This window comes from Salarias fasciatus, chromosome 22, assembly GCF_902148845.1.
Source record: "Salarias fasciatus chromosome 22, fSalaFa1.1, whole genome shotgun sequence".
In the NCBI taxonomy this organism is placed as follows: domain Eukaryota; kingdom Metazoa; phylum Chordata; class Actinopteri; order Blenniiformes; family Blenniidae; genus Salarias; species Salarias fasciatus.
Window position 1 is genome coordinate 19,448,920 of NC_043765.1, and position 17,765 is coordinate 19,466,684.

The 17,765-nt window shown below is 43.5% G+C and overlaps 2 protein-coding genes across 2 annotated transcripts; both read left to right on the forward strand.

Annotated features, from left to right (window-relative positions):
* The first annotated feature begins 1,242 nt into the window (after positions 1–1,242).
* On the forward strand, positions 1,243–9,324 carry LOC115409538 (methyltransferase-like protein 24). The gene is made up of 5 exons (XM_030120775.1): positions 1,243–1,846; positions 3,121–3,219; positions 5,637–5,773; positions 5,941–6,208; positions 7,512–9,324. Exons 1-5 carry the CDS (start codon positions 1,319–1,321, stop codon positions 7,815–7,817), a joined length of 1,338 nt encoding a protein of 445 aa, XP_029976635.1. The 5' UTR covers positions 1,243–1,318; the 3' UTR covers positions 7,818–9,324.
* Positions 9,325–9,707: 383 nt separating this feature from the next.
* On the forward strand, positions 9,708–17,211 carry wasf2 (WASP family member 2). The gene is made up of 9 exons (XM_030120774.1): positions 9,708–9,824; positions 11,125–11,288; positions 11,499–11,633; positions 11,774–11,927; positions 12,619–12,736; positions 12,876–12,997; positions 13,874–14,026; positions 14,280–14,770; positions 15,782–17,211. Exons 2-9 carry the CDS (start codon positions 11,156–11,158, stop codon positions 15,937–15,939), a joined length of 1,464 nt encoding a protein of 487 aa, XP_029976634.1. The 5' UTR covers positions 9,708–9,824; positions 11,125–11,155; the 3' UTR covers positions 15,940–17,211.
* Positions 17,212–17,765: the final 554 nt, after the last annotated feature.

Consider the following 17,765-nt stretch of genomic DNA (forward strand, 5'->3'; position numbering starts at 1 on the left):
ATCCTCACAGGAAAACTTGCTATCATCCAACAAATATTGTACATCTGCAGTTTGTGTGTGTGCGTGTGTTTGTGCCAGACAGACAGAGCGAACGGGAAAGAAGGAAAGCAGATGGGGGAAGTTTACTGGCTGCATATTGTGTACAGTTTGTCAACAGGCTGACTAAATAGACTCAGACATGGCCGGAGGAAATGTGTTTGCTGTGACATTCCACTGTATGGTGGAAGGGGACACGTACTGTCAACAGCGCGACATGACAGAGAGGAGGAGGAGGAGGAGGAGGAGGAGGAGGAGGGAGCAGAGCAACAGCTCGCTTTCTGGCTTCCCTTTTGTGCTGCATTCATATAAGACGCCGCTGCTTCATTTACATTTAAACATAATTACAGCCAGCTGCAACCTCTGCTCAAAGCAAGTTTGCCAATCTGTCATTATCTGTGACTCTGTGTCCCAAAAACTACAAGCAGAGTAGTTTTCCTAAGTAATAGCAGGCTTAACCCCTCCCCTCAATTAGAAACTGAGCAGATATGAGGACATAAAGGCATTTAATGGCATTCAGTGGGTCCACAACTTCTCCGTTAAAGATGCATTTTATGTCAATTGTGCTCTTACGTTATCACATATTTTCCACATGAGGATTTAGAATTGTTGAAAAACCCACATTTAAATCAGTGCAGGTCTTCATACATGCAACAGGTTCATTTAATGATTTTAACTAGTTTGACCAAAGTCAAAATGCTGCAATTTGCAATACTTGTGTGTATATACATATATATATCATGGAGTGAACCAATATGGAGCTTTAGGACCATGTGACGTGCCAGATATACTGATGTTAAGAAGGCGCTTGTTCAGTGTACTATGCATAATGTGAGAAATTATATTTTCCAGAGTAGTGAGTGTATGGTGAGGAAAATGGTACACCATGTTCCTCTTATGTAAATGCTTAGAATCTGAGGAAATTTAATTAATAACCTATGGGTTGGTCAGAATACATTAAGTGAAAACAATAGGGAGTAAAATATACTTAAGTATTCCACCACTTTAGCGTTTATTTATCCCAAGGTCAGATAGTAGGAATAATGATAACATGCCAGCTGTTTTTGTATTTGAGTCAACCCCTGCTTTGTTTACATTACCACTGCCGGTTGGGAAAAGTTCCTAAACTTAAAGTCAAAGAACATCTTTTAGGCCTGAGTCACTATCCGGTTTACCCAGAAACGACCGGGTAAAACATTAAACACCTCTGTTGATGGTGAACTGGTGAATTCGGTGCTTGTCGGCCACCAAAATCGGCGATCAGGCCAAAACTGACCGAGGAATGCGCGTCGTCACCACAACCTCCCCCCCGGGGGGTCACGGCAAGGAGGAAGGAGGAGGGGAGTCCTCCTCAGCTGGGACTTTCCTCACTGCCCTCTGGGAAAAAGAGAGAAATCACGGGGCACTGGGCCGGAGATGCCTCCACAGAGCCGGAGGAGGAGGAGAAGGAGGAGGAGGAGGAGGTATGCGGACCTGTGCGCGGTGGCCGGGCCGCGGCGGCGCTCGGTCCCTCCGCTCGGGAGCTCTGCTGCTGCTCGTGCCACCGTTTCTCCTCGCGCTCCAGCAGCTCCTCGTCGTGGGCTCGCGGCTCCCCGGAGCCCGCGCGCGGCCGTGGGGCGCAGGGGCAGGAGGAGGACGCGAGGGGCAGGACGGGAGGATCGCCTTCACCGTGATCAGCATCGAGCCGGCGGAGAAGGCGCTCCGCCGGCGGCCAGGTGCTCGGCGGGAGGAGGAGGAGGAGGTGGAGGAGGATGGGGAGCGGAGGGAGGGGACTCGCTTTTACGAGGAGAACGAGCTGCACTTGCGCCAGGTTAGTTTTGTTGCACAGATAAAGTTCATTGCAATACTTTATGAATGTTTTTCAAAGCAAAACCTCTCTGTGGCGTTTACTTAAAAACTGCATGCACACGTAGTTGTTTTCAAAGTGTGGGGCGAGGCTCCTGTGAGGGACACCAGATGGTTATATTGTTTCCCTGCGTGGTTTTATCTTTTTTTTAACGTTTGAGAAAAGCTCATGATGCAGTTATCAAATAATCACATATAAACAGTACAGTGACTATGCATTTAGCCCGTCTTGGAGGAGCTGCAGGCCGCCATTGTGCAGCTCCGGGAGCATTCAGGGGTTTACAAGTCTTGCTCAAAGGCCCACGGTTGTGGTGATTAGTGAAGGAACAAGCTTTGACTTTACTTTCCTCACCAAAACCTCTGGCAAGGCATTCTAACCAACTCAACCTCCAGGCCGCCACAGCCCAACAAAAACAAGAAATTCATATAAACAAATTCACTAACAAGTTCAATAACACTTAAATGAAATTGAAAATAAGTTATCAGTGTAAAAAATAAAAGAAAAAACAATTGAGATTGTTCCAAATTGAAAGCATGTAACCCAGAGGAATGAAGCTTTTTATTTAATTAGGTATATAACTTTAGGGCTGAACATGGAAAGGATGCCTTGTTGTCACAGCGGCCTCGTCCACGGCTCTGAGAGTTATACAGGCATGATGGAACAGGTGAGGGCAGGGGGCGAGCACTGCGCTGACCCCAGAGCGGACCGAGGTGACAGCTGCTCCTCCTTCCTTCCTGGCTTTCGGTTGTGTGGTACCTCAGCCTCCATCTGTGTGTTGGAGATGGTGCATCTGTCCCCGTCCTCCCCCTAAACTCCTCCCCTCTTCTCCTCACTCGCTCCTTCACTCGTTCATTCTCCCTTTTCTCCCACTGTCTCTTTATGTGCCCAAGGCTAAACTCTGACTCATTCTTGTGAATCATCAACCCCCCCTCCCCCTCCACAGAGGTTGCCATGGTGACCACAGGGTTCAGTTCAGTGTGAGTTGGGTGGGGGGGGGTCAGGGGGGGTATGTGCCTATGTTTTTTGTATGTTACATTGCCTCAGGAAAATATACAGTAATGCTGCTGACTGAGGTCAGTGCCTGTGACCTCCCCCCCCCCTGCTCTCCTATCTGGGTCACTCACACACACTTGCCATGCATTATTCAACCTCCGTTCGAACTCCTATGGATGCGCCCGTGTTTCTTGTACGGTAGCATCTACAAGTGTGTAATGATTTGCGTGTGTGCATATTCCCAGGTGGGACCCGGGGCCTTGAAGTTGCAGCCGTGGACGGCCGATAAACCGTCCTTTGCGGCAGAACTCAGTCGTATCATCGCGCATATCACAAGGCCACAGGTAGGCTGCACAGAACGTTTCCTACAACACGGTAAGAGGTGTCGTGTAAAAAATAGCTTCTTACCTCCAAAAAGTTGGCTAAGCTGAAACAACAGATGAAAGTATTCTCATCACATCTCAGTGCCTGAAATGTCTGAATATGGAATATGAAACTATCATTATTATTTTATGGTTATGTTACAACTCTGTAACTAAGGAACTGAAGCATGCTTGTAATGGAGGCACAGAAATAGTCAAGATAAGCAGGGAGATTTTATACGTGAGGCTTATGTAAATTAGAAACAAAATAAGATTGCATGTATATTTAGTACCAAGGCCACAGTCTCAAAAGTTTTTGGCTTGTTTCCCACTGAGATAGTGCTGTGTGACCCTTTGCCACAGGTTGCAAATGATGGTGAGCTGCAGGCAGTTCAACCAAATGTTTACTGTACGTGTTTTATTAGAGCGACTTTGTACTCTGGAAAGATGAGAAATATGCTACATTTAGTAAGAAAAACAGCCTAAATTACATCAAAATAGAGAGGAGGATCTTTTTTCTTCGTTCCTGTTTTCAGAACACTTTCTTGTGATTCTTAGATTTATCTTCGACCCATCAAGGAGGTCCTGACCCTTAGGCTCTGAACCACTGGTCGAATACACAGCAGCCTCCCTCAAGCTCTCAGGCTAAACTCGAGCTCATATTTCTGCAGCCAGAAGTTAAATCTTGCCAAGCCCTAACAACAATCAATAAAAAAAACTTCACTTTTACTTCACTTCTGCAACTGCAGACTAGCGTGGGGGTTAACGTAGCAGTAATATGATCAGTCAAGCGCTGTCAATATGCTGGCAGCAGATTTCTGCCAAATCTGGAGCCAGTGAGGACGTTCAGTTCCAGACTGGAAACCCCCGAACGAGAGTTAAAACTTACACAACACAAAGTACAGCAGAACAGGGAGGGAGAATTATTCCTCTTCACATTGAATGTTGTTGATTTTGTTTGCTATTCTTTAATTATTCAATTACACAAAATAACATATCTCACTGTTGTATTTGTATTCCATTATTTGAGAGTTCATATGCATTTCATAATTTCAAACACCTTATTGGCTGCTCGTTTGTGATTTATTGCTGCACGGTAACTTGTGTTGTGGTCGGCACTCGTTCCTTGTCGTGGGTTCGAATCCAAGTTTGGTCTTTGCATGAAGTCTGCTCCATCTCTGGTTTCCTCCTGTAGTCTGTAAACACACATGCGAGGTTAACTGGTGATCCTAAATTGCCAGTAATTGTGCGTGTGGTTTTGTGTGGCTCCCTGTCTCACCCTGTCTCTGTGATGGACCAGTGCCCTGTCCAGGCCTTTGCCTTTACTGGGCTGTGATTGGATCCAGAACTTTTCCTCCCTGCGTTAGATGAAGCAGTTCTGGAGGCCGGATTTCTAATATGACCGTACTTTTATTCCTATCATGCTGGGACCTGTGGAGAAGTGCCTTTCCATTTATCATAGTATGTGAATTTCCCCTGCAGTTGAGACCTTTTCCTGAATTGTTTTTACGTTTCAGCTTGTCTGCTATAGTGGACCACATGCTGTTTTTAGTGTGAATGACAGATAAACTTAGAGGACAAACAAAGTGGAGCAGTTTACAGCTGTAAAGTGATATTAACAGAATGTATTTGCCACATTGGCTGGTTTAAAGTGCCAGCATGGTGCTGTGTAGTTCCCACATTGTCACCTACAATCTGAGTTAGTTCTCATAAACAAGATTGTGCACAGTGATATGTAGAAATTGATCTGAATCAGGTTATGAAATCTCAATGATTCCAAAAATGTTATATAAATTATCATAATACATCACCATACATGTGAATATCTAAGTTTATTCTTGCGGAAGATGTGTACTTTTATCCCGCTTTACTAATTCAAGACAATGATTTTAGTTTTTTGTAATGACTTTCACAACAAAATGGAACTGCCAAGTTCGTAGCATTGTATTGTTTCCATTTTATTTAACACTGAAGAGGGCTATTATTTATTCATTTGTAATTTTGTATAAAGGAAATAATATAAACTGGAGAGCTTTAGAATGGAACATCAATCATGAAAATTCACTAAAAAAGAACAAATATGATGACGATGATGGTATAAATCCACACTGGATAAGCTGAATTTCTCTATTTTACAAATTTTGTTTTTCCGATTACGGTTCCAAGTATTTTGAAACAAAAAGTAGGCAGAGATCCCAACATTCCACTATAACACATAATAAATCACTGGAAAGCCCAGGGTGTCCTCTATAAAAATACAACAGGAATGAGAAGGGTAGCTGGAATGAGTGAAGCCAGATGGTTGAGCGCAACATGCCTGTTACACCGAACGAAGTCCCACAAGGCTGCACTGCCGCCCAACCCATTTCACCTGTCTCTCTCCTCATGTCCACCCCCAGCTGAACTGCTCCAGGGTTTTATCTCCAGGGCAGGCTCAGGAAGTGCAGCGCCCCGCAGCTGCAGCCCACTGGCTGCTGTGTGCCGAGGACTGGCTCATTCCAGCTGGAGACGGAGCGTGTGTTGCATATTCCTTCAGGTGTGCCCATATGTCAGTGCATGCACTGTTGTTGTTACGTGTTCGTACTGACGGAAGAGTTGAAATAAACAATGCAATGCATATTAAATCATGCATGCGCTAATCTTCAAAAGTGCCCCAGCGCTCCCCTGCCTCTCCGTCTCTCTGCTTTGTCTTCGTCTCCCCAGTATGGACGGGAGAGACGCAGACTTCCTGAGGACCGTGTCAAGGCTGGGATGTGAAGTTCACAGTTTTGATCTCAGCAACTCCGATGCATCTGGTGGTCACCTTGGCAACAGTTTGGCGAGTAACCGTGGCGACGGAGGTGTGGTCAGCCAGCACAAGATGTGGCTGGAGTGGCGGGCGCAAAAGAGACGCAAGCACAAGGCGAGAGGCAACCTGGGTGGCGTTTCTCAAACACTGGCGGATATCATGGCAGCTCTGGGACATCACACAGTAAGACACACACACACACACACACACACACACACACACACACACACACAGACATGCACGCACGCACTTAGAGAAACAGTGCCAAACTAACATACCTCAGAGTCTTTTCACCCCAACATACCCAGAAACCTCTTTTACTTGGACGTTCCCATGGCAACAGGGCTCTGCGCCATCCCTGGTTGCCATGGCAACAATTTAAGTGCATGAATCACAGTCTGGCCCAGTTACAGCCTGCAGCCACAAGAGGGAACTACATACCTGCAATTTGAGCCTGTGCTGGCCCACAGAATGAGAAGTGCTCCAGCAGATCCATTTGTAAATATTTAATGGTGATTTTATTTCATTTTCAAATATTTGGCTGTTCTGTTTTCAGCTGTAATTGCAAAGCAGAAAAGCTGAAAGCTTTTAAATAAATGATGATTAAATATGCAGATAGTAACATAAATCACACTTAATATGCATCAAAGTTTTGCAGTTCATGTCAGGTTCAGCAAGTGTTCTCTTTATTAGCAACTAAATGATATATGGTCTTTTATATTTTTGAGAGGCATTATCTGAATATTTTAGCTTATTTGTTGTCGTATTATTAACTGCAGTGCTGATATCACAAAAGGGTGACTGTGCCTCCCTGAGGAGGTCAGACTGAATTCTCTCTGTGTGCTTTTAGGTCAGCTTTAAGGACGCACTTTAATAAATGTGCCTTAAATATGGTATAAGTGTTGATATTCCTCTGAGTTATATTTCTCTTTCAACTGTTTTTTCTATTTTTTGGGGGGGGGAAGGGGTAGCAAAAGGTACACTTCACCCATATATATTCTAACTTTCTAATTTGAATCCAAGTTGTTCGCTTATTCCAAGTGTGAAAATAAATTCAAGGCTAAAATTTTTTTTTGTCCTTGATTATGAGCAAAATTGTAAATTCTTTATTTATTTCATTGAAGTTCAGTGACTTGCAATATTTTAAGCATTTCCAATTGTTTCACTGCCAAACAAGCGAAACACACACTTTTATAATTGAGGAGATTGCGTAAAGTTGTGTTATCAATTCATTTTGTCAAAATAATGGAATTAATCTGCAATTTTTCTATTTCCCAAATATCAAGCCATTCCAGGTGCCAATTTAGGTGAATTGAACTCTATATTAATTCCATTTTAAAAGTTCATCTTTACTGTCTTTATTAATCTAAATACTTTGTTTTATTTCACATTTATATTTGATGTTTTTTATTACTCGTTATTTTAAAAAAATACAATATACTGAAGCAGTTCTAAATTTTCATTGTCCTTTCTTTATTGTCCTCAGGTGCACTTCTTGTATGCTGACCTGATGAGTGCTGAGTGGCGCGTTTTCCAGAGCTGGATCGAGTCAGGAACACTTCAAAACGTCCATCACCTGGTTGCCACCGTGCACCTGCAGTGGGCAGGTTTCGAGGTGGGCGGAACCAGCGAGGAAGTGCTCCGTTATTGGTTCAGTGTTCTTCAGGGCCTTCAAGCCTCTGGACTCAAGCTGGTTCACAGCTCAGCAGGAGAGGGTCACATTGTCCTGAAACAGACTGTAGAAAATGCCTACAGCTCCTACACTCTGAGCTGGGTTAATACACAACTCTGACGTTCTTACAGTGAGGAACAGAGCAGCACGTAGTCTCAAGCAGCTGGTGTCTAACAAGAAGGAGAACTGAAAATAGCTGGTGGAGTATAGGAGGGGTTTTTTTAAGTTGAGATTTCAAGCACATCAGCTCATCTCCCTCTAGTGGACATGAAAGGATCTGCTCTGTGATTGCATATTTTAGGGAAATAGTGTTGTGTTCATGATTTGACCAAATATGGAGGAAAAAGACGGTTCATCAGTAAGGCACAATTTATGAAAGGTAATCATGTCTCACTCTCAAAACAAAACGAAACAACGCACACTCTGTTAGAGGAGCAATACCAAAGTAACATACTTCAGAGTCAGATTTGTCAGTATTCCTGTAAGCAGTAAATACTTTAATATGCAATAAACCTTTGGCATGAAGAGAGGTTTCACTTGATTGTGCCGATTGTAAAGGATATCAAAACTTCCTCTGTGAACTACACTAAAAGGCCATGTCAGTACACTTGTACAGGATCCAGTACGGCATCAATGCAGCTTTTACCAAAGCAACATTGTCAAGTTTCTTAGGACAGCAAAGAATTTTTATTAAGCTTTGTGCTCAACTTGAGGTTGAAGGTTAAAGTTGTTCTAAGCTAGATTGTATTTTTACTGTTTGGACTTCCTGATTGTTAAAACATAAAGCTATACTCCACAGGCATTTCTGCAAAAAGCACAATCTGCTTTTTTAACATGTAATGTTAGAATGTATAATGAACAGTGTATCATCTGAAGGAACATAAATCCAGCCAAAAATTAAGCAAGGTTGCATGACAGCAGTAATATTTTAGTCATGGTTGAAAGTGCAGATGCTTGAGTTTATCAACATGGAGGGTGCTTATGGAACAATATCATGTGTTATTTGGTATTTGAGGTTGTTCCATGATCCATGTGGGTTTATGTTGTATCAGAAGAACATATCTGACTGACCACCATTGAGTTTTCACATTCATATTTGCCTTTTGTTTTATTTATAGTCTTCAAAAGTGTTTTGTAAGTTAGGCCAAAGAGAATAATGAAGTCGATCAGGACATGATGTTTTCTTGACAGGCCTGGGGTGAAATAGAAAAGAAATGTGAAGTGCTTTTGGGCGATTTCCGCTGTTTATCGATTGTGTTGCACAAATAATAAATCTGTTATTTGCACTGCGCATTTTATTAATACAAGTTAGCATGCAATGTTTGCAGTCTACCAGTCGCTCAGTATATCGATCTTGCACATTTTGTTAATTTCACAGATGAACTGTCCCCTAGCCCTGACCCTAGGAAGGAGCCACTATTTGCGCAGCGCAGTCAGTGGATCACACCCATCACCCAAAAGTGCCTTACAGGAATATTTTCATCCCACTGCTCACCTTGCAGTCACATTAAGAAAAAGAATGTAGAACGTGTGCAATAATAGAAATATTATTGCACACAAATAAATGTCTGTAACACCGTTTCTTCCAAACCATGTATGCAAGATGATGCACAATTTAAATAAACAAAACTTGATCTTGACTGGATTCTTGTCCAATCCCAGTTTGCACAGACTGACTTGTGGTAGAAGATGCACTCACCCTCACACTGGACTCACACGTTCATCCTCATGACTGCTTTTTTTCTCCCCACTTTGAGCTGGTATTCAGAAAGGGCCTCGATGCCAGTCATTCCTCGGACGCGTTCTAACTCGCTGGAGCGCGCGCTGGAATGCGGCGCTGCCTCCGCCCTCCGCTACGCAAATTACGCACAGATGTTTGCCCAGCAGTTTGGGTGGAGTTGCGCTCTTTGCGTTGAAATTTCCACATCCTGTTCTCGGGTTAGAAGGAGCGACAGATGCGGGAGCCAATCAGCTTCGAGGAAGTCCGCGCTTCGGCCAATCAGAAGTTCAGAAACCCGGGCCCGTGACGATCCGCTGGCTCGGCCGCTGGGCGCACAGCTCTACATTTCTGGAGGAAATCTTGAGACAGGACAACTATCAGACCGTATACAGCGTCCAGCTTTGACGGTAAGTAAAATGTGATAGTTTAGAGTACTTTTAATGAAGTAAACCGTGACATTATAGTTGTTTTGGTCGTTGCTTCGAGAGAAGAAGCGCATACGAGTTACTTCCTGCTCTGACAAGGCCGAAATCCCAAGATGCATTACATTACATTCTGGGCGTAAACCACTTTTAATGTTGAACTGTCTCTTGAAGTTTTTTTATTTTAATGTAAAACTTTCAAAGAATTAAAAACTAAGAACTTTATTTTCTCCAAGTGGGGGAAAGTGGACGTCTGTCACTTACAGCAGAAGATAATTCAAACCACAACGTGCGGAATAAAACAGCAACAATTTCTGTTTGTTTGTTAAAGAAACAAAAGAATATCACAGTCAGGATGCTCAGTTTGCTAGATACATTTGACAACGTGTTCGTTGGCACGAGCAGCGACGCAGACGCTTATCCAGAGTATCATTAATCCCACAATTCACCTCCTTCTGAAGTGACCCAAGTTAACATGACAGACTTGTAATTAGGAAACCCAAATGGGCAGCAGGAGGCCCAGCGGGCTATACTTACAGTAAACCCACTCCAGCCTGTGCTGGCATGGCAGCAGTGAGAACACACACTCTCTGCAAGTCCCAGAGCTGTCATCCACTGTAACTCACTCCCCATAATATCATACAGTCAGTGCTTTGTGTGTGTATGTGTGTGTGAGAGCTGGAATTTTTAAATTAAATGCCGTCTGTTTGATAAATTGCCACATATTTACACTACTGCGATGGTGCAGAAGCCACTGCCGCTCTACTATCTTGTGTTTTCAACATGCTATTTTTTTCTTGTCACACTCAGTAGGTGGCTGATGTTTGCCGGGTGGCTGTAGCTTTAGTTTTACTTCTGCTTTACTCTGTCTGTGTCACTGTTTCCCTTTATACTCAGCTGTTTGTGTGTCTCATGAGCTTCTGACCTTTTTAAGTAAAGAAAAGTCTTTTTGCAATGTCAAGCAGTGGTCTTTTTTTTAGCACTGCTCGGTCACGGTGTCCATAAACTCCAACAAACAGATTAAAAGACCCAAAAGTTTTTATACATTCAGTTGGTAATACAGACACCCGTGTTGTTGGCTGGGATATGTTTCAACCTCCTGTGACCCCAAGTTGTCTGAAGTGCTGCAGAAGATGGTAGTGTTAAAATATGATGCCCCTGATTCTAAAAACGTCTCCTGAAGACCGTGTTTGTGGTTCTGTTTTGCACATCCATCTAGTGTCACAGCTGTGTACAGTCTGCCACTGTGTGTCTTGACACCGGCATGTCTTTGTTTCTCCGTCAGGGTTCGGCAGCCCGATCCAGCTCACCTCAGCATGCCTCTGGTGACCAGGAATATCGAGCCGCGGCATGTCAGTCGTCAGACCATCCCGAACAACATTCGCAGTGAGCTGGAATGTGTCACCAATATCAGCCTGGCCAACATCATCCGCCAGCTCGGCAGTCTCAGTGAGTGTCTGGGTGAATGAATGAGTGGGCAGCTGGGTGTCACTGTGCCGCTGAAATATGGGACGAGTGGGTACTGGCACATGGCAGACATCTAGTGATGTGTAATTTTTTTTTTTTTTTCTGTACAGTTCATTTGTAAATTATTCTGCATGCATAAACCTCACTGTTAATCAATGCAAAATAGAAACCCTCGAGTGTGTTTGTGCGCAGGCAAATATGCAGAGGACGTGTTTGGGGAGCTCTTTGTCCAGGCTGGAGCGTTTGCCATCAGGGTGAACACACTGGGAGAAAGAGTGGATCGTCTGCAGGTTAAGGTCACCCAACTGGACCCCAAAGAAGAGGAGGGTGAGTGCTTCAACATGTACATGATTACTGCCCAAGATGGAATCGGTGTCATTCATTACCGTGAAACCCTTTCTGATCCTGTCTTTATTTGACTGTGATGAATATTTAAAAACATCTTTCTTCATGTCTGTTGGTCCCAGTCTCTCTGCAAGCCATCACCACCCGCAAAGCCTTCCGCAGCAGCATAACTCAGGACCAGCAGCTGTTCACCCGGCCGTCTCTTCCAGTGCCTGTACAAGACACCTACACAACCTGTGATCCGCCGCCTCCTCTCAACCATCTCAGCAAATACCGGTAGGATGCCACGTACATGCAGACACCTCTGAGGCCCATATGTTGTCACTGCATCACTGCATGCCAGGTATAATGCCAGGAGCACGTGTGCGCACACGGGGACACACATGCATGATATATTTTTGTAGTGACTCTACATTATTAAAGCCTTTCCCCTGGTGCACATGCTTGCCAACCTGATCAGGAAGTGATGCCAACAGGAAGGTAACGTTTCATTTCAAAAGTGTCTGTGTTACCAGATTAGACAAAAAATGGCCAAGCAACACCTTTACTGTATGAAACCAACACAGCTATGACCATTAGTGTTACAGCTGCAGACAATATATTGCGTGTTCACGACCTAGTTGACAGTCATTAATGATAACCTGATTATGCATCAGTAACATGATTCAACACAACAAAGACAGACTGAGTAGGAGAAGGTAAAGTCTGCATGATTAATTATGAGGATAGTGGCATCAATGATGAGTGGCCATCGTCCGAGCTGATTCGTTTATGTTATCTAGTGTCTGTCTGAATGATGCTTCTATATGTGTAGAGGGCTGGACATGTGGCTACGTCTAGATCACGTTCTGTCTATACGAGTGTGCACAAAGATAATACAATATTTATTGCATTATGTTTGTCTGTGCACACGACATGAGAAAGAAGTGCTGCTGTAACAACCATGCGTGTGAACCGCTGCTTGCAGGGAGGATGGCAGGGAGGCCCTGAAGTTTTACACGGATCCCTCCTACTTCTTTGACCTGTGGAAGGAGAAGATGCTGCAGGACACCAAGGACATCATGAAGGAGAAACGCAAGCACAGAGTGAGACACAACAGCTCCCTCATAAGCAAAATCCCCCCAAGTTACAAATCTGAAACAGTTCAATATTAATCACATCTTGTGAAAACATTCAAATCCTGGACTAATCCTAGTCTTTTTTTTTTAACTGTGTCCTGAGTAGAAGGAGAAGAAAGACCACATGAATCTAAGGACTCTCAATCCTCGGAAGATCAAGACTAGAAAGGAGGAGTGGGAACGACGTAAGATGGGAGAAGAGTTTGTGGTGCCAAAGACTGATCTGATGTAAGTTCAGGCATGGCGTAGAGGGAGAAGCCTTTAAGATTATCAGAGACAAGAAAATAAATTCAGCATTGCTCCTGTGGCGATGTCTTTCTCATGGCTCTAACTTCAAGATCATTTGGAAAAGGAAAATAAAAGACCTTGTGCTTTGCACCCACATACTAATTACTGTGGCTGCTGGGTCTTCCGGTTCCTTCAAACACGTCTGTGATTAAGCAGGATGTTACACATTTGTAATGAGAGTGACGTCAAAGACAGTGATATTAAATAACTACCAAACACTGACAATTGATCGTTGTTGACAGTAAAAGAGACGGGAGCAGTAACTCTTTGCTCATTTTTTAACCGTTCCACAAAATCAAAATGAATCCCGTCCGTCTAAACTTGAAAGGAGTGAAGCCGTGAGAAAACATTTCAACCCCTTTCCTCCATTCTTATCAGCCAATCTGTGATATGGGTGGTATGTCCTCTCAGGGGTTTGGGTGGAGAACTTGCAGTCACTGGAAAATCACATGTGAACCAGAATGGTTAGCCTAATTATTTTTGTATGATTGCAAAGACAATACAAACATTTAAAGTAGATGTAAATATGTAAAAATAAGTATTTCTAAAGCTGGGAATGTCACAGAAACAGTGTAGCGTCATGTTGACAGCAGTGTAGCAGTTCCAGTATTTTTTATGCTTTTATCTTTCTTTTATCCAATATAGTTTTTTTCTAAAAAGATTTTTTTTATTTAAAGATCTAAAGTAATATGATAATTATATTCACGTTTACTGGCAATTTACAGAATATTTATAATATCTCACCTGTCTGCTTTCATGAACTGCAGGTGGAAATACTGTATTTTGTGCTGATTGTGATTTCTCTTTGAACTGAAGGAGCTCTTCTGAGGGTCTTAATGGCAGCATCGGGTCTGGAGACGGCATGAAATCAGATGGCCTGGAGCTGAGCACGGGCTCCTATGCTTATGATCCCGGCTCCCCTCTCCCTCTGCCTGATGACAACCTGCCTCCTCCGCCTCCATACATGGCGTAAGTAGTGTGAGACATGGGAGCCCACGCACGCTGCCGGCACGCTGCCGCCTCTGCCCGCATGCAGTAAGAGTATATTCATGCGCGCAGTGCCCTCCCATCGCAGAAATATCGCCCACTGTGGGATTCAGCACACAATGAACACATTATACACCTTTTCTTTTTTCTTAGTTTGAATTGCTTCAATACTGAGTGAAAGAAAACTTTGAATTAATGTATTGATTTCTCGCTGATTTCACTCCGTCACCTGTAGGAACGACGGACTGCCTGGAGCGCCCCCCCAGAAGCGTGCCAGCGTGTTGAGTCCAAGCCACCCACCTCCTGCTCCCCCCATCTCCTCCTCACCCCCCAACTCCCGCCCCGAATTTGCACCTCCCCCTGCTCCTCCTCCCCCTCCTCCACTTTCTGGTGTTGGGATTCCTCCACCTCCTCCTGGCTTTGACACCCCACCTTCCCCTCCTCCTCTCGCCCCCTCTGGTTATCCCTCCCCTCCTGCTCCCCCTCCTCCACCTGTTATGGGCTCTGTTCCTCCTCCACCTCCGATGCCTGCGGGTGGAGGCGGACCTCCACCTCCACCTCCTCCACCACCTCCCCCTGGCCCTCCCCCGCTGTACGGCGATAGTTCTGCTCCTCCACCCCCGCCTGCTTCGTCCCACGGTGCCGCGGCACCCAGCTCTGCTCCCAAACCTCAGCCGGAGCCTGTCGGCGACGCTCGCAGCGACCTGCTCCAGGCCATCAGACAAGGTGAGACACCAAGACACAGGAGAGCAACATCTGTTGCTACGCAACCAAAATGTGAAACTTTTAAAGCAAAGAAACAAACTAAAAACCAAAGATCGTTTTACCCCCGATCACGATATGGTCAAAAAAAACAAAAACCCTCAGATGACTGTCTGACAATAGGAGTGCAGTTAAATATTTTCATTACATAACCGCTGTTTTGTTTTGTGCCGCCGTTCCCACACACCTCTCAACAGTTTTTCATAGCTGCAAACAGTTTTGTTACATCAGCCGAATGTAGTAAACCAAAAAAGCGTCTCCCACAAATGGAGCAACAAGCTGGTGATGGGTTGTGTAGAGTGGCTGAAGTTAACCAAGGGCTTTTGCTCAATTTAATTACTTGAATACAATTTAAAGTTGCTTATGTTTATATATATTTTTATGCACTTCATGCTGCTGTAAACTTGTATTTTTTTGTACTTTTCTCTTTGTTAGTTTTTTTAACTTTTGCACTTTCTTAGCATGCGATTTGAAAAAAGGAAGCAAATTAGTTTCCTAAAATATACTTGTTTAAATTCTACAAATGTTTTTTTTTCATTATTATGAAATCTTCCATCACATCTTGCCACATAGGACTGTGTGTGTTGTGTAGTATCTGATGTTGATCTCAGTATTTATTTTCACGTTTGTGTCGTTCATAGCAGCGTAATTATTATCATTTTAATGATTTCACTACATTTTCAGCATGATCTGTTCATAATTATTGTTAACATTTGCCTCAGTCAATATATTTTGGAAACATAAAGAACAAAAGAACAGGCTCCTCGGCTTGTATTCTTTTCTTCCATAAAGTGACCTACATGTTCGGGTGAGAACAAAAAAGCAGGAAAATCCTCCCGACCTGCCAGTTCTCTGATTCTCTGATAACTTATTATCAGTGAGCACACCTTTATATAAAATGCCGCTTTAGCATAGATAGTAAAGGAAATGTTGATAATGCTTTATTCTGACCATTTTAACCTGACTCTGCTGTAGGCTTCAACTTGCGGAAGGTGGAGGCACAGCGGGAGCAGGAGAAGAGGGATCACTTCGGCAACGACGTGGCCGCCATCCTTTCACGCCGTATCGCTGTGGAGTGCAGCGACAGCGAGGACGACTCCTCAGAGTTTGATGACGACGAGTGGTCCGATTGATTGCGGATCACGGCCGCCTCCTGTGTCTTTCCTCAGCCTTAAACAGCGTCTTGTCTATTTCCATTCAGGTTTCGCTCTTCAAGTTACAAGTAAAGCGATGATCAGTGTGTTTTTGTAGGTCAGTCAGTTTGCGAGTGTGTATTCATGTGTTGTGCTAATGAAAAATTTCCAAATCACATTCCTTGACCCATTTTCCGTGCAAAATTATTCATGTCAGAGGTGGATAAAGGCCAAAGATTACACAGAGAGTGTGAGTGTACCTGTTTGTGCCCCAGTTCGATGTTGCTTCCGCTGGATGACGCATCGCTGTTGTTTAGTGTTATGTGATGTGATGCTTTCTGTCGAGTGAGTGCGCAAACACGCCACGTATATTTTTATCCTAATGTCTGCCAGAATCAGATGCCCTCCGCTGCAGGCTAAAAGCTGAATATTAATTTTCTGTGGTACGTTATGGTAACAGATAATAAGAGGGGACGTTGTAACACGTACAGGTAGCTCCGCCTGTTTGCAATAGTTGCACAAGTTCAGTGGAAAGACACAAGTTTTTTTTTTACTTTAAAACAGTCTTGCTTGTGTTATTTAGATGTAAAGTTTGCATCTGAGAATATATTTACTAAAGATGAAGCAGTTATTATGAATCCTCTTAAAGCACAGTGTTTATCATATTATAAGTTCAGTCTTGCGTTTGTCTGCGCTCGCCAAGGGAACAATTGACTCGTGGTTGTACCTCATAGACCTATGAATTGATTAATTGATGCGATCAGGAAGAGATATTGCCACATGCCAGACTGATCAGCTTGCCATATTAACACATGTAGAAATTTAAGAAATATGATTTATTTTATAATGCATTTAGCTCTAATATGTTTTCTTTCCTGCAATCATGTCTTTGGGCTTTCCTTGGGATCATCTAGGCTTTTTTTTTTTTTTGCTTTAATCACTGTGTTCTGGATAGAATCAGGCTGCCTTTTGTCTTATCCTGCTGCCTGATAAGTGCCTTCTTTTATATTGTTTCATTGTGTGTCTGTTTGGTCAGCTGCACTGATCTCAGATCAGCTTCTTCCAAAAATATAACTAGCTGTCACCGATGAGTCACTTATAGAATTGAGTGATGTTAAGCGTGGACCACATATTTTCAAGTGCCTTTTTTTTTTTTTTTAAGTCTTCCTGTGCTGCAGCACAATCACACAGCCTTCTTGGCCGAAGTTCTGCCTGTCCTGCTTTAAATCTACAAATGATGATAGTTATTTCAATAAAAACAAATGAATTTCAGCGATTGTTTGTAGAGAGAATGTGTCCCAATGACTCAGTGTGGTGTACACTGTGGTATCCCACATAGCAAAAAGTGGAGAATGTTTGCTTTGACTCCTCATGCCTATTCCATGACTCATCCTCTTTTTGTCAGTGGAGGACACCTTAGCGCTTGTGCCTGGTGCTGACAGTGTGGGGAGTGTGAAAATGGATTGACTGGAGAAAAGTTCAGAGAATGAGTGGGAGGAGAGAGAGAAAAACCTCTTGCATAATCGCTGCGTCCTCATGCCACGGCTGCTTTGTAGATTTTTACAAGGACATAGTGGTTGCAGAGGAACTTCAATGTCATTCGATCGGTCTCGCCACAGAATCACTTTGAATACTAGCAGCTGTCTGTTTAACGGAGTTAGACGGGGGAGAGAGAGAGAGAGAGAGAGAGAGACAAAGAGGCTAAAAGCAGCAGTGAAGAGAAGAGTGCTACATCACGCAGTAGAAAAAAAGCACATTTATTATTCATCAGTATAAAATATTCATTCATTTCAAAAAGGTTGTGCAACAACATATATTCAGTACCT